This window comes from Artibeus jamaicensis, unplaced genomic scaffold (assembly GCF_021234435.1).
Source record: "Artibeus jamaicensis isolate MK-2021 breed Jamaican fruit bat unplaced genomic scaffold, CSHL_Jam_final scaffold_614, whole genome shotgun sequence".
NCBI classification, from domain to species: Eukaryota; Metazoa; Chordata; class Mammalia; order Chiroptera; family Phyllostomidae; genus Artibeus; species Artibeus jamaicensis.
Window position 1 is genome coordinate 3,985,223 of NW_026522050.1, and position 16,080 is coordinate 4,001,302.

At 57.6% G+C, this 16,080-nt stretch overlaps 1 protein-coding gene across 1 annotated transcript; it reads right to left on the reverse strand.

The window, feature by feature from the left end:
* Positions 1–515: 515 nt before the first annotated feature.
* Positions 516–5,999, reverse strand: PPP1R32 (protein phosphatase 1 regulatory subunit 32). The gene is made up of 12 exons (XM_037137821.2): positions 5,891–5,999; positions 5,328–5,445; positions 4,932–5,085; positions 3,809–3,937; positions 3,156–3,219; positions 2,614–2,726; positions 2,158–2,217; positions 1,957–2,043; positions 1,541–1,654; positions 1,361–1,455; positions 1,013–1,162; positions 516–585 (listed from the first exon to the last, which is right to left on the reverse strand). The coding sequence occupies exons 1-12, from the start codon at positions 5,997–5,999 to the stop codon at positions 516–518; spliced, it is 1,263 nt and encodes a 420-aa protein (XP_036993716.2).
* Between the last annotated feature and the right edge of the window lie 10,081 nt (positions 6,000–16,080).

Genomic DNA, 16,080 nt, shown 5'->3' on the forward strand with positions numbered 1-16,080 from the left:
GGCCCCCTGGCCCCTCCCTGGGGCCCCCTCCCTTCCGAGCTTGACCTAGCACTTAGCACAACCCACAGGAGACCCCTTGACAGGAGTCTCAAGACAGCGTTACAGGGAGTCACCCGGGCCTCTCTGACCCCACATCTGGCCCCGGCCCCTCCACCCCTGTGCCACCTCCACCCTCACCCCTCCCTTCCCCAGCCGCCCCTGACAACCGGGGACACACTGTGCCGCTCCTCTGCTCTTTATTTCATTAGGGAAGTGATGGGGGAGCCCCCAGGGCACTGGAGAGGGGATGAGGACAGTAGCCGGCTCCGCCCCATGGGGATGGCAAACCTGTGGGGAAATGAAGACCAGGTCTGAGGGGCCCCGGGCGGTCCTGTGCACTCACCCACCCCCTAGTCTGGGGCTGGGGTCCACGGGCAAGGCTTCAGGGACTGGGGGGTGGGGCTGGCCCTCGATAGCCACTCCCAAAGGGGGAGCAGCTGCGGTGGGGCCCCCCAGACCTTACCCAGACCTCAGGCTCAGTGGGGTGTGTTGAAGCGGCTGCTGTAAGGCAGGGGGCGGTAGAAGGGGTCGGTTGAGATCAGGGTTCTGCAGGGAGAAAGGGGCCATGACGAGGGAGGGCTGGGGCAGCGAGCCCGGAGGGGCCGGCACTCTGCCACAGCAGCCAGGCCGCACACATTCCTTGCCTGCCAGCTCGGGGCCATTGTCGGCATGAATGTAATTTCTGAGGAACTGAGTTGAGCAGAAAGATGTCGGAGTAAGGCCTAACCACAGCCCATTCAGTTTGGTGTCCGCCTCCCCCGCCCTCCCCCGCCACAAGCATCCTGGCAGAGAGCAGGTGCAGAACTGGCTCTGGCCACCAGGGGGCTGGTGGAGCCACGTGGGCAGGAGAGGACATGGGCCTCTCAGAAGGACAGACAGACGGAGAAAGGGAGGGGAGGCTGGGGAAAGGCCCGGAACCAGCCAAGGACAGAGCAGGAGGGAGGGAGGCGGGGGGGGACGGAGGGCGCGCTACCTTCCCACGTGGGGGTGGAGGTGCCTCAGGCTCCCCGTGGGGTTGGGGGCGGCCACCAGGCTGGTGACCGGCTGGTTGAGGGCGTAGCCTCCAGGCTTCTGCGGCTGGATGCTGCCTCGGTCTGGCCCCTTGGGGGTGTTCTCCAAGTACCTGCGGCACAGGAAGGGCTGTGGGTGGGAAGCCGGCCCCCGCCCGCCACGGCAGCCTCTCCTCGGCTCCGGCGGGGCCCGGGCTGCCTCGGCGCCGGCCTTCCTCACAGCCTGTGAGCTCACTGCTTGTCCCGGCCTCCGTCCCCCTGTCCACAGTGTCAGCTTCACAGCCCCACATTTGGGCAGGGAAGGGGCTCACCCTTGGTTGTAGGTGGTCAGGTAGTGATCATCCACATTGGGCTCGCGGGGGCTCCGGACGTAGCTCGGGTTGTTGAGGCTGTACCCTGTGGGCTCCTGCAACGCAGGGACAGACAGAGGGGACCTGTCAGGTCAGGAGGGGGTCGGGCTGGGGGGTGGGGGTGGATACCGCAGGCCTCACCTTGTTCCCCACGATCTCCCGGCCAGGCAGGGTGACATTTGTCTGTTGTACCCGCTGGGGGTGCTGGAATTGCCAGTGGCTCATGCTGCTGGGTTCTGGGCCGGGTGGGCACGCCTGCAGGGCACAGAACCACGAGATGGGTGGCTGGGTGGCCAGGCCGAGGCAGCAGGGAAGGAGGGCGGTCAGGCACAGGCACGTGCAGCCACAGCCTGCCCGGACCCCCAACCCCACCTGCCCCTCCACCACAGCTAACTCAGTGTCCCACACACCTTCCCTTCCAGTCGCTTGGCCCTTACCCTCCACAGGGAGTCCAAATACCCCACTTCTTCCCATGTCGCAGGGCCAGCCCCAGCCCCAGAAACCCCGTCTCCTCCCCCTGAGTGTTCCTTCCCCAAGGCAGCCCCAAGGCCACTTACTCTGGGGCCGAGAGCCCTCTCATTCACTCGGCTGAAGCCCGTCTCCCGCTCGGAGCCTCTGGCCATCTGGGGCAGCAGCTCATGCCCCTGAGACAGCAAAGCAGCTGCTGGGGACCCAAGCGTGGTCCCCGCTGTGCCCTGCAGCACACGGCCCTCACTGCCTCCCAGGGGCCACCCTTCCCTGGCTGCAGCTGCACTTACATGAGGGTAGGTCATGGGGACAAAGTCGGACTTGGTGACGCTCCGGCCAGGAAGGAGGACCTGGAAAGAGGTGGGCCGAGAAGCGTCAGCCTGACAAGAGTCAGCTGCCCCCTTGGTGCAGGGAAGGGCTCCGCACACGGGGACCATGGGGGTGACTGAGGAAAGGGAAGGGTTTGGGGAGAACGGTGAGGCGGCCGTGGCACCGGTCGGCAGGGGTCTTGTCCAAGTGCCCAGTGAGCTTGGCTACGCAGCTTCTCTGTTTCAGACCTCAGGCTTCTCATCCATAAAGTGGGTGCATTGGACCATGATTTTTGCCCAAGTTCTTTCATCTTGTGTTTGAAAAAAAGGTTCTGCAACTCATGTTGTTTGTTTGTTTGTTTGTTTTTAAAGCCAGAAATTCCCATACCGGAGGGCTTCAACCTCCCCGAGATTCTCGTGGAGTCCAGCCTTACTCACAGGGTCCCCAGGGAGGGCCTGAGAGGGTGCCTGGAAGACGACGGGGTTCTGGGTGGCTTCCTTGGTGAAGCTGGACTCCTCTTTGGCGCCGATAGACTTCTTCTGCAAGAGATCTGCAAAAGACAGCCCCCCTGTGCTCCCTGGCCACCTGCCCCCGCCCGCGTGACCTCCAGAGGCTCAGAGTCCCAGCAGGCGGGGAGGGAGCCGGCTCCGAGGGTCTGGAGGCCTGAACCTCCGGGACCATGGGCACCTGGAGGAATCCAGAATGCAGGGCGGAGGAGAGGGGAGCAGAAGGCAGGAACGGGCTGGAGGCCAGTGGGCCCGGCATGGTGAATGAGCTGTCCACGGGCTTTGGCAGACTTAAGGCACTAACTAGGGTCCCCCCGGGCAGACGGTTCCCCCAGGCCTGCCTGTACATTCTTTTTTCCTCTCCTGGTGCTTCTTGGTGCTGTGCCAGCTCCAATCCCCCAGGGGTCTCTCCTGGGGCGGGGAGGGGGGGGAGGTAGAGTGGGAGGGAGGTATGAGCTCAGACAAGCTCCCACCTGGCTGGCTTGAAGGCTCCTTGAGATACTTGGAATTATACTCAGACGTCATGAAGCGCGGCCCCTGGAAGGCAGAGGGTGGAGCAGTGGGAGACACAGGTAGCCCGGGGCTGGAGGGCGAGCGGGGGGCAGTGGCATCTCTTTGGAGTCTGTGCTCTGACCACACCTGTGTGGCATGTTCTGAGACCTGAGGGCCTGGACAACACCCCGGCAGTAACAGCTGTCGGACTGGGCACCCCAGGGCCAGAAGTTCACTGGAGCACCGTTCCCCCTCGGCACTGAAAACTAAGTCTCAGCCCCCACTGGACTCCCAGGAGTGAGCAACGGGGCCTGGAGCCCCCAGGGCCCAAACTAGGAGGGGCTGAGGAGAGAGACCGAAAGAAGAAAATGGGTGCTCACATCACAATTCAATGCCTGGATTCAAGGCGTCTGGGTGGGGGAGGGGGGTAGGGGACAGCTGTTGAATCCTAAGACACGCGTAAGGACCACTCCGAGGCCTTCTTGGAGATATCAAACCCCTGCTCGCCCCAGTGTTTCTTGGAGCCCTGAGCCTACACTCAGTCAGCTTCCTGAGTGCCTCAGTGCAGAGGAAGGAGAGGGAGGCGGCCTCCCCTCTGCCCTGCCCGCAGCCCCCCTTGGGGCCGCCCACTCACGTGGCCAGCGTTCTCCCACTCCAGCGAGCCCTTTCTTTGCTGCTGGCAGAGCAGGGGCACATGCTTGGGCTCCAGCCCCGTGATAGAGTGGGGCCCATAGTCCTGGGTGTCAAAGTGGACCTTTCTGACCTGGGAGGAGGGAGCAACCAGTGACCCACCTGGTGGGGGGTTGGCAGTCACTTTCTGACTCTGAGTCTGCCCTTGACCTCTATAGAGCATCTGCACAGCAGCCCAAGGGGACCCCTTACAGTGAGGTTGGGTCCTATCCCTCCCTCCACTGTTCGGGGCCCTGAGGATTCACAGCACACCCAGCCGTAGACTCCCACATCCTGACAGCAGCCCACAAGGCCCTCGGCTCCCCACTCCTCTCCAGCACCTGCCTTTGCACTGTCCCTCCTCACGTCAGACACTCCGCCCCACTCCCTGCCTCAGGGCCTTTGCACGTGCTGCCTCGTGGCCTGGAATGCTCCTCCCTCAGGTTGCTGCAGTTGAGGCGAACACTAACCTCCCTCAAGTCTTCATCTAATGTCTCCATAGCAACCTTCTTGGACCCTTCTGATTTGCAGTCATAACCCTTTCACTTTTGCTCCACCCCCTGCCTCTGCCCTGTTGTAGGTTTTCCCCAGCATTTATCACCTTCAAATACAGATGTTCAGAACATTAGTTGAATGAGTGAATGAATGAGTATCTGGTGGGCACGGTGATGATGAGAATGCTGGTCAACAGACAGAAATGAAGAAGACGGGGACGATGACGACAAAAGTGAATGTGACACGGATGGTGGGGATGGTGCTGTGAGCTCGGAGAGGTGGGTGGGATGGTGGAGACCGTGGGGCTGGGGCTGGGGCTGGGGCGGGAGGGAATGGGATTGGAGATGTACACCGGGGTGGAGGGGGAGGGGTGGGGATGGTGGGGACGCGGATGAGGGAAAAGGTGATAAAGGTGAGTGGACCCCAGCCTACACTGCGGCTCCTTCGCACCTGTACACCTCAGCCTTGACCAGTCCTTGGCAGGGCGGTCCCATCCTGCTCAAGGAATCCCCCCTCTTCCCACCTCCCAGCCCTTCTTCCACTTCAACTCCACCCTAGGGCTCCCTCTCTCCTGGCCCTGGCCCAGCACTGACCTCCTTGGTGGTAGGTACCAAACCGGCCTTCTCCAGAGAATAGCCAGAGTCCGTCTGGTACAAGTTGCCGGGCAGTGGGTTTGTGCCATCGGACACCACCAGGGGGCGGTAACTCTGACTGGTTACTGTCTGGAAATTGTCCTGGACTCGTTCCCTGAGGGTGGAGTGGGAGCTCTCACCACCAGGGCCTGCAGTGCTCCTGTCCAGAAGCTTTCTGCCTCCCTCAAACTTCCCACAGTTGCCTCAGAAGTCCCTTGGGCCCAGGGCAAGTCACCATGCCCTGAGTGCTCCTGGGCCCCAGACCTAGGCAGGCAAGGCTCAGGGTCTCCGTGTGTGGATGTCCATGAACACTAAGGCCCAGCAGGCCAGGAGTGAGAGGGGGTGTACAGACCATACCCCACGGCTGGATTGTCCACGGCGTTGAGCCTGGCTTGGCTTGAGACCACAGGCCGGTAATTTGATTTGTAGCCGGTGCCTGTGTGACTGCCCATGCGGGGCTTGAACTCCTCCTGACCTGCCAGAGGGGAAGCCACGAGGCAGGACCCAAGGTCAGGAGAGTGGGAGAGAGGGAGAGAGGGCGGGCTTCCAGGCAGGGCCAGCATCCCCCCAGGGCCAAGGGGCCCCCTGTTGGAGAAGGCACAAAGCCAGGGGCAGGAAAAGACATGAGAGAAAAAAACTCAGCCTTTCAGGACTCAGGCAGAGGACGGAGTCGCCAGGACAAGGACCAGGTCAGTGTGGCAGGATGGCAGAATGGGTTGTGGACAGGGACTACGGGGCGGGGCCAGCTACAGTACAGGGGCGGATCCGGTCCTTGCAGGGCTGGGGGACCAATCGGTTCAGTAGGCTGGGGTCACCCCGAGTGAGTGACAGGCCAGAGGAGCTGCTTCTCTCCCAGCGGGAGAGCCTCCCCTGCCCTGCCTCTGCCCTGGGGTTGGGTCCCACACCAAGGTAGCCCTCACCGTAGGCTATGCAGTAGCTGGTGGCGTAGAACTTCAGGGGGTCCGCGCAGCCCCCCGAACTCATCTTCACATAAGGGGAGGCAACCCCCAGGGGAAGTTTCCCCATCATGGTGCTGTGGGGCAGGGCCCCGGGGGACCTAGGAGGGGACACGAAGAGGGAGCAGTCCCCCACCTGACCCCAGGCTGCCCCCTCCACCAACACCCACACCTCAGAACGAGGAAAGGACTAGTCATTGTCGTCATTCATCTCATGTGCCCTGTGTCTCATGTCCCCTTGCCCACACTTTATTATGAACGCCCCATTTTATAGCCAGGAACCTGAGGTTCCAAGTAGTAAAGGGTTGGCCCATAATAAGTGGCAGAATCAGGCCTCAGATCCAGGGTCCCTGACTCCTCGGTCCCTGCTCTTAACCCCACACACACTCTGGAGTCTGATGGCCAGACGACCTCTGGCCAGCCTGGAACGCTGGGTTACGCTACCTGGACGCTCACTCCCAGCCCCTGGCTCCTTGTCTCTTCCTCAGCTCCCTGGGCCTTGCTCACCTCCCACCAGAAGTTGACTCTGCTGTCCCCAGGGCCCAGCCGCAGCTGGCCCCACCCTCACCTGCCTTCCGCAGTGGCTCTGAGGTCCGGGAGAGGCTGCAGGAGGCAGAAGTTAGCTGCTCCAGGGAAGCCTGGGCCCTTGGGAGGTGGCCAGGCCAGGAGAAACAGTGTGTTGCCTAGCAACCGGCACCTAGCAACAGCGTCCCATGCCTCCGCGGCCCTTCTAGGGCCAGGGCTGACTGAGGTGCTGACTTGGCCAGGAGAGGGTGCCAGGAGCAGCCCAGGCAAGGCCCTGCCTCCAGGCGCCGGCCCCCTTCACCAGCCTCCCCCACCAGAGCCAGGCAGCGAGCGCTGTTGTCTGAGTGACTCGAAATTAAAGATAATCCCAAACAATCACTCCCATTTATTGAGTGCCCACTTCTCACCAGACACTTTACATCCTTTATCTCCAGTGCTCTCAGTAGCTCTCCCAGGCAGCTATTATCATCCCTCCTGTCACACAGGGAAAATGAGGGTTCGCCCAGCAAAGCGCAATCAGAACACAGAGCTGATATTCTGACGCAGGTGGGCCCAGACCCCACTTGGCCTCTCGGTAAATTAACGTTCGTGGTTTTCTGCGGGGGCCACACCTGTGCCAAGCTCCTCGGCACACATCGCCCCCTAGAGCCATCCCCATGCCGCCCTGCGAGCCGTGTTTACAGGCCCAGTAACCCACAGCTGACAAGACTGTGACTCACACGGATCCTTGGATGAGGTACTTATCCTCCCCACGCCCCATTGCCCTGCCTCCACCCAGGGCTGCCACGGGCCCTGCCTCATGGGCTGAGGAGAGCGCAGGCGCGGCACCTGCCAGGTGAGTGTGGCAGACACTGAACCCCCATCCAGCCATGGTTTTCTGTTCAGGGACCAGAAGCTGCAGGACAGAGTGGATGCACACCACCCACCCTCCAGCGAGGAGCTCCCAGTCCAATGGCAGAGCCCCACCCATGAAACACAGAGAGGGCACCTCGCGTGGGGGGCCCCCCTGGGTGAAGGGAAGGAGTGGCTCTCCTCAAAGTGCCTGTAGAGAAGGGGCCACTAGCAAGGCTCGGACTCGGAAGCCAGCTGCCATGAGCTCTGGCTCTGCCACTTGATGGCCATAAGACTGTTGCTTGTGCCTGTTCCCCCTTCTGGAAAACAGGGGTAATACTGGTAGCTACTCGTGTGTACATATAAAGCACTCAGTCCAGTGCCGACACACTTAGAGGGTAAGTGCCATCTTAGAGTTAGGGACCTTGACGAAGCTCTGGGCCTGAGGGTTAAAAACAGAAATTCCACGTGGCCCTGCCCTCAGACAGCTCATGGTCTGCAGGGGTCTCCGACCTAGGAAAGCTCAGTTCCAGAGCCTGGGAGGCCTGAGCTCAAAAGCCACTTCTGCCGCTCCATAGCTGGGCAACTCCAGCTCCTACACCTGTAAGGGAGAAAAACACGGGGCCGGCCTGGCTGGGTTGTTGGTGGGTTTGAAATACCCCACGCACGCAGCAGGCTTGCACCAGGCAGAGGTGGAGGATGAGGGACCGCATTCCATGTGGAAGACCCGCAGGACAAAGGTGGGGGTGCATGGCCTACTGGGAGCGGGGGTGACTGGTTCCGTGGGCTGGGGCGCTGTGTGGAGAGGAGGAGCTCCGCAGTGGGGAGGCAGCTCCAGGGACGAGGGAGGCTGTGGCCAGGGTTTCCTTTTAGCAGGGAAGTGAAAGGTTTGAAATCGTCTGGCAGCAGCGCTGTGAGGGCAGCTCCTGAGCTGGGGCGGGGGACAGCCTGGGCTGGAACCTAAGAAAGACTTGGGCAGGAATTCCGGAGGCGGAGGCCCTCCCAGCCTGAACTCCCATTAAGGCCACCTGCGGCGGGCTTCTCGGTAGCCTGGGAGGTTTTTTTGCTGTGTGGCGCCACCCAGAGGCTGTAACTCAGAACTGCAGGAGATGCAGCAGGCGCTGCCTTCCTAAGGCTGTGAGACTGGAGGTGCTGGAGATACTGGAGATGCGCGAGGAGGGAGCCAGGAGACCGGATGCCCTGGACTCAGACTGGGGTGGAGCCAGCTTTGACTCTGGCATTGAACCAAACCTGCTGGCACGTGCTGGCAACTTCTCTGTAGTGTTGTGAGACTCTAGCAGTGGGCTCAACACCACTTGCTTCCCAGACAGACCATCCTGGCTGGATGGGTGACCTCTTTCTGCTTTCTAGATTTGCCCAGTTCTAGGCAGTAAGATTGAGAAGGCAGGGCTATGGATAAACAGGGGCTGGCCCCCGGACACCAGCAGCTGCCCCTCCCCACTCAAGCCTGGAAGATGGAGGCTCAGGAACCAGCAAGAGGACATTTGGGGGCCCAGGCCCATGGAACTCCTTAGCTGGGACCAATGGGGGCTGGCCCTGACAGGTGTCCGAGGCCGGTGGATACCGCCCTTTGGCTGCTTCGTACTGAACAGGGACAGACACCCGCACTCTGTGCCCTGGGCTACTCGAACTTCAGGCCCTAAAAAAGGCTCGGCTCAGGCAAAGGAGGCAGCACAGCACTGAGCACAGCGCACGCCGCTTTGGATGACGTGTGTCTTCCTGGCCGGCCTCAGAGGCCAGGGCCGGGGCCCTTATCGGGAAGAGACTGGTTGAAGGAGGGAAGAGCTTCGGACCACACCCAGCCTCCCAGGGGGACTGGCTGTCCTGAGCAGGGGAAGCGGGTGGGCAGTGAGCTCTCCATCCAGGAGGCATTTGAGCAGGCGTTTACATCTGCTTGAATCTGGACGACAACACTGGCAAAGTCATCCAGCATTTATGAGGTACCAGGCGATGTCCTCAACCTCACACCTGTTAGCACGTTTAACCCTTACCACTGTAAGGTGGGCCCCCGTGTGGTGGGCGGCTCAGCACCTCCATTCCACAGATGAGGAAACTGAGGCTCAGAGAGGCTGTGGAACTAACTTGTCCAGCCAGTAAACGAGGGGAGGTGTTATTATTTGAATCGAGGCAAGCTGGCTCCAAAGGTCGTACAGGTCACTACTTTAAAGTTGCTATTTTCAAAATCTGGCCTTCGATGACAGTTTTTTTTCTCTTTAAATCCTGTTTAAGAATTCATTTCCCATACACTCACTCTCCTGTACCCAGCTCCTTGGTGTGTGCCAGGCACTGCTGGGCAAAAGTCCACAGAAGAAAGATTTAAAATCAGCCAAATTGGCCAAGATAATAAACACGTGGAAAGCAGGATGCTGGGATGCAGCTGAGGGAACTGAGCCCTCACAGAGCAGGAGGCTCAACGTGATGGGGAGAAGGGGGTGTGTTCCACCTATACTTTAAAAAAAATTGTGGTAAATATATATATCATTAAATTGACCATTGTAGCCATCTTTCAGGGTGCAGTTCTGTGGCATTCGTACATGCCCAACTCCAAAACGTTTTCACCCTCCCAGAGTGAGACTCTGTGCCCAGAAAACACGGACCCACCCCAGCCCCTGGCAACCACGGTGAGACATTCTGTCTCTGTGAAGTTCACTGTCGTGGGAACCTCATGTAAGAGGAATCCTATATTTCTCCTTTGGTGACTGGTTTATTTCACTTCACATAATGTCCTCAAGATTCATCCACCTTGTAGCAGGCATCAGCATGTCCTTCTTTCTCCAGGCTGAATTCTATTCCACTCTGTGTAGATATCACCTGTTGCTTATGCACTCATCTGTAGATGGCGCTTGGGTTGTGCCCACCTTTTGGCTGCTGTGAATAATACCGCCATGAACGTGGGTATACAAGTACCCGAGTCCTGGCTTTCAGCTCTCTTGAGTATGTACCCAGAAGTGAAATCGCCGGGTTATATTATACTTTTGAAGTCCCTGTACTGGAGGCTGGGGCAGGCACACAGGGTGATGTTTCCTGGGCTCTGACACAAAGAATGCTGGGGGGGGGCGGATGGGATCGGGTGTTGCCCCCAGGTAAGGTCTGACTGAGAACCTCTAGCCTAGAGAAGAAGAGGCAGCGGCGCTAATGTCTTGGCTGAGCCTTGGGATGTGAATCCCTGCTTCTTTCTGAGCCTCTTCTAAAACTTGGGTTTGAGGTCTGGCTCTGGCACAAACAGTGCTGTGTGACTTTCCTTCATAAATCACCCTCTCTGGTCCTGCTGCCTGTGAAAAGTAGGGGCTGGTCCAGAATAGGAATTTCAGCTTATTTGTCTTTTTAGTTTGAACTGTGCAGTTTTTTCGGCCTCAGGCCTTGGAGCTCCTCCTTCAAACAGATGTTGAAATGATGCTTGGTCCCTGTCTACTCCCCACCCCCTGCCTCATCTGTGAGGCAGCGGGGCCCCAGTCCACCATCTTTCTAGGTCTTTCCCTTCTGCCTTGTTGCAGGGGAAAGAGGCCCAGCCCTCCGGGGCCTCGGGACCCACAGCAGCAGCCTCTTCCAGCCCAGACCCTCAGGTGCAACCACAGAGGCCAAGGGTCCGTGGAGCAGAGCTCTCCAAACACCTCATTCTGCCAGAGGGAACCCTGTCCCTGAGCCCAGATTCTTCTGAGGCCACCTGACACACCTCACCCAGACCAGGCGAGGCCCCCCACTGCGTGACCACCTGGATCCCCGCTGCTCTGAGTGACCCTCTGGGGTGAGCAGGTTGAGGTCGGGTCGTGACATATAGGGGGCCGCAGCAGGAAGCGCTGACTGGGGCAATGTCCAATCCACGGGGCCCTCTTGTCCGTGGGGTGCGGGGAGCAGGGTGGTTTGGATCCCCAGTTCTCAGGGTGGCCCTCGGTGGTGGGAGTTCAGCGGCTCCAGGGACGGGCAGGTGGCGGAGTTGGGGGAAGTAGGTCAGAGGCCACTGGATCCGACAGGGTTAGGAGAACCCGTGTGGGGCCCTTGCCAACCTGCGTTCAAAGCCTGGCTCCAGGCCTGCTCCCCGGGCTGTGAGGACACTGAACAGAGGACGGTAAGAAAGGTGCTGGGCAGGGAGCCCGCACAGTGGGCACTGGGGAGCGGCCGGGGTGCAACCAGCCTGGGTGCGGACCCCGCAGACAGGTCAGACGCCTTCAGGTTCCGCCAGGATCTGGCCCCTTCCCAGCTTCTCTGCAGGGTGACGGGCCTGCAGGAAGGGCCCCTGCCTTTGAGAGGCAGGACAGCTGCCGGGGGGTCCCCCACCCCCACAGTGCTCTACAGGCTCTGCTCACTGCGCGGTCCCACCAGGAACGGAAATAGTCTGCGTCTTAATGGCCCGCGTCCCCTCTCCCTGCCTTTGTCTTTTCTAAAAGGAAATGACTCCCCCATAGCCTGAGCGCCCGCTCTGCGCCTCCCACCACACTGGCACCATCTCTTCCAGTCCGTTTCCCCCCTCGGCAGAGGACGCTTCCTGGAAGAAGTCTGTTGTGCTGCTTTGATGGCTGTTCTGTTCCTGCCTGTTCTGTTCTTTTACTGCCTCCTCTGGGGAAACGGGTTGATCTTGCACAAGGTTTAAAAATTCATGACTCCTGGGCAAGATGAAAGGAGATAACGCAGCAAATGAGAGCCCGGTCCCAGTCCGTTGGTGGGAGGGCGATATTTGTGGCAGTGATGAGCGACAGAGCCAGGGCGGGGGGGTCAAGAGGGTGGGGTCTGGGGGCACAGAGACCTGGGTGTGAATCTGCAGCCTTCGTGGGGTCGGTGCTCTTGAACTTCCTTAACTTCCTGAAGCTCGTTTCCTTAGCTGTACAATGAGGTCACAGTAGAACTCAGGCAGTGAGGTTAAAGGTTCAGAGAAAAAAACAATATATCTTTCTTTCTTTTTATGCTGTTCTTTTTTTTATTGTTTTTCCCATTACCATTTACCCACCCCACCCCCCCGCCTTATGCCTGCTCCTCCTCCTCACGATCACCACACAGGAAAAACAATATTTCAGTGCTTAGCACACAAAAGGTTTATGTGTAGAGAAAGCACTCAAAGTGTTTATGATTATTTTACATTTCCCAGCTTCCCTTGCAGTCAGATAAGGGCCAGGAGGCCAATTCTGGCCAATATGCTGTGTGAGGGATGGACGGGTACCACTCCCAGTCTGAGATGGTTAGGGGTGACTGTGAGTTTTCCACTCTGTGGGGTGGGGAACCCTGTGTAGAGATGGGGGACTAAAGGCTGGAAGCAGCCTGGATCCCCGAGTCACTTCATGGAGGTCAGCTGCCCGGGCAGCTGTCTTTCCCTCACCTGAGGGGACGTGGCTGAGAGAGAAAACCCTCGCTGCTTCAAACCCCTGAGGTCTGGGATTTTGTTTGTTACTGCAGCACGAGAACACAACTGAAGATTTGAGGGTGTTTTGAGAAAGAGGTTTGGATGTGCTTCTGTGTATTAGTCAGGATTTTCCAAAGAGACAGAACTGATAGACTGCGGGGAGAGAGAGAGAGAGAGAGAAATTTATTGTAAGAAGCTGGCTCATGCGATTATGGAGGCAGGCAGCTCCCAGGATCTGCAGGGTCAGTCGGTAAGCTGGAGCCCTAGCAGAGCTGGTGGTTTAATTCCAGTTTGCGTCTGAAGGCCCGAGAACCGGGAGGGCCGACGGTGAGTTTCCACCTAAAGACAGGCTTGAGACCCAGACAGAACCAGTGTCCCAGTTCAAAGCCAGGAGGGCAGGAAGAACGCTCTCCTATTCTGGGGAGGACCAGTCTCTCAGGCCTTCGGCTGATTGGATGAAGCCCATCCACTTTAGGGAGGACAGTCTGCTCTACTCAGTCTACTGACTTAAACGCTCATCTCACCCAGAGACGCCCCACAGAAACAGCCAGGATAATGTTCAACCAGGTACGAGGGCACCTTGTGGACCAGATAAAATCAATCATCCCGTTCTGCCACCCGAGAAGCCGATAGATGAGCCACCCACTGAAATGGTCTTTCAATAGCTTGTAGCTGAACTAAAAATGAATTAAAAACTTAAGCACAAGGCCTAGAACCATAAAATTCTTAGAAGGCATAGAGAAGCTCCTTGACCTTGATCTTGGCAATGATTTTATGACTATGACCCGAAGAGCGCAAGCAACGAAAGCAACTGTAAACGTGTGCGACTGCGTCAAGCTAAAAGCTTCTGCACAGCAAGGGGAACCCTCAACAAGAGGAACAGGCAACTTGCTGAAAGCAACTCACGTGGTGGAGAAGGGGTTAGTCTCCAAAACACAGAAGGGAAAAATACATACGTACATACATGTATGTGGAACGTATACAACTCGAGAGCAAAAAGGCAAAGAACCCAGTTTAAAATGGGTAAAGGACATTGGTAGCCAAAGAATATACGCACATGGCCAGCAGGTGCGTGATCATATGCTCGGCACCACCCGTCATCAAGGAAGCGCAAAGCGGGACCACAGCGAGGTCTCAACTCTCACCTGTCAGCGTGTCGGTTATCGTTATGGAAAACACAAGAGCGCTGCCGAGGATGTGGAGAAAGTACGGGGGTTCCTCCAAACTTGAACACAGAACTGCGTGTGAGCCAGTCACCCCACTTCTGTGTGTATATCCAGAGGCTACTCGCTAGCTCGGTGCGATCCGTGTGCCCACAGTAGCATCACCTGCAGTCGTCAAGGTGTGGATGCCACCTACACGTCTGTCGATGGATGTCAGGAGGGTCGAGTCTACAACCCCAACTCGAGCGAGACATGGACTTGTGCCGTTTGGGCCACGGAGACCTGGGGCTGGTTGTTACCGCAGCACAGCCTGGCCCATTCTAACTTCTAGGCATGACCAGTTTTAAACATCGTTATATTCTTTTAAGTGCAAGTGCTTTAGCATGACAGAAAACCTGCCATCCCCCTTTCCAGGCCTCACCTCTAATGCTTTCCCACCAGGTTCCCCGGGTTCCGGCCTCGCCAGTGAACCCATTTCACTTGGTCTCAGCCAAAAAGCCAAGAAGCGATACCAGTAGAACGATTTCAAGACTCTCTGAACATGCCCCACTGTCTCACCTCCTTGCTTTTGCCCAGGCAGTTCCCTCTGCCTGGGACGCCTTTCCCCGCCACGTGCTCGCTCTTTCTTTCCTCTCTCTCTCTTTCTGATTTTGTTTATTTATTTTTAGAGGGGAAGGGAGGGAGGAAGAAAGGGAGAGAAACATCAGTGTGTGGTTGCCTCTTGTACGCCCCCTACTGGGGACGTGGCCCGCAACCCGGGCAGGTGCCCTGACTGGGAATGGAACGGGTGACCCTTTCGTTCACAGGTGGGCACTCAAAGCACTGAGCCACACCAGCAAGGAGCACACACTCTTTCCAAGTCACTTTTCTTCTTGTATCTCTCTCTGGTCGTTCTTGGAGGAAATGCCTGGAGGAGCTCATTCTCATGCTAAATCAGAGGGTTTGGTCTCCATAGAACAACGCCGTTTCCTTAAGTGGCATCTTGTGTGCTCCCACCAGAGCCTAGTCGTGAGTGAGTGCGGGGGGTGCGGGGGGCAGGGGTGCGGACGAAGAGGGGCAGGAGAGCCAGATCAGGGGGCTGTGGCTGCTGTGCCTGACAGTGGCCCTGAGAACCAGGCGATGGGGAAGACACAGGCAGCAGGCCCCACAGTGCCGTGGGGGGCTCCTGAAGGGGGCACACTCCTGGCTGCTTTAGGAGGGATGTAGACAAACAGATTTTTAACCATGTACATGCTGCAGTTACTCAGTAAGAGGAGCAGTAAATTTCTCATGAGAGGGCAGTGGGGCAGACTGGCTGGCTTCCTGTCCACCTCCCCCAACTCGCCTACTGGCCTGATGGCCCTGGGCAAGCCGCTCCGCTCCTCTGGGCCCTGGTTTCCCAGCGCAGCGGGAGGGGCCAGAGTGCCTCGGCCTTTCTCTAGGAGAAACAGATGAGTGAAACCAGAAGAGCGCCTCCCACCGCGAGCTCGTCTCCCTGCTGCGGGTCTCAGGGGACCCTGTACAGCCAGCAGGGTACAGGGCCTGCTGGCTTTCAGGCACTGACCAGGACAGTGTCCCGCGGCCACGGGAACCTCCTGCCCCACGGTCTGCAGACAGTGTAGGTGCCGAGGGTTGTCAAGCCCTGAATTTACACACCCAACGCCACAAAAGACATTCCTCCTGGATGCTGACAACCATTTTTTATGTGACTAACTGATAAACAATTGTCTCAGAGAAGGCAGTTAAAAAATCTTTTGGTCTGTCCACCCACATGCACAGGGATGTTGTCATTCTCAATGCTGGTTAATAGCACAGTGGGAAAAAAAGAGAGAGAGAGAGAATTGCTTTTTGATAGGGAGTTTCATTTTCATTTTAGATATAAATGACATTAAACTAAATAGTCTTTTATGACAGACTGGTCCTCACCAGTTCCATTTTTTCTTAATAAGGAGCTTACTTTTCTTTTTTTTATGTATAGTAAGATTCCAGTTATATAACATTAAACAACTAAATAATATATATTAAGGGATGCGTACAAACAGGCTAAAAACTAAAGAAAAGCAAGAGAATCATGCATCCAAAATTCGGCAGAGCGGATACTTCTTTGTGGGAGAGAGGACAGATGCAGGTCAGGAGGGCTTCAAATGTACCAGCTGGGCGACTGTCCCAGTGAATTTTATCATAATTTTTTTCTTTTTTTTAATTTAATTTTTATTGTATTTTTTTCTGTTACCATTTAGTCCCCTTATGCCCCCGCCCCCGGCACTCCCCACACTGTTGTCCGTGTCCACGAGTCCATTCTC

Coding starts and splice junctions, on each gene's coding strand:
- PPP1R32 (XM_037137821.2), bottom strand. CDS start 5,999: ATGATGGGGAAACTTCCCCTGGGGGTTGCCTCCCCTTATGTGAAGATG. Junction 2,727..3,155: donor GGAGCCTTCAAGCCAGCCAG/GTGGGAGCTTGT, acceptor TGTCTTTTGCAG/ATCTCTTGCAGAAGAAGTCT. Junction 2,218..2,613: donor AGGCCCTCCCTGGGGACCCT/GTGAGTAAGGCT, acceptor ACCTCTTTCCAG/GTCCTCCTTCCTGGCCGGAG.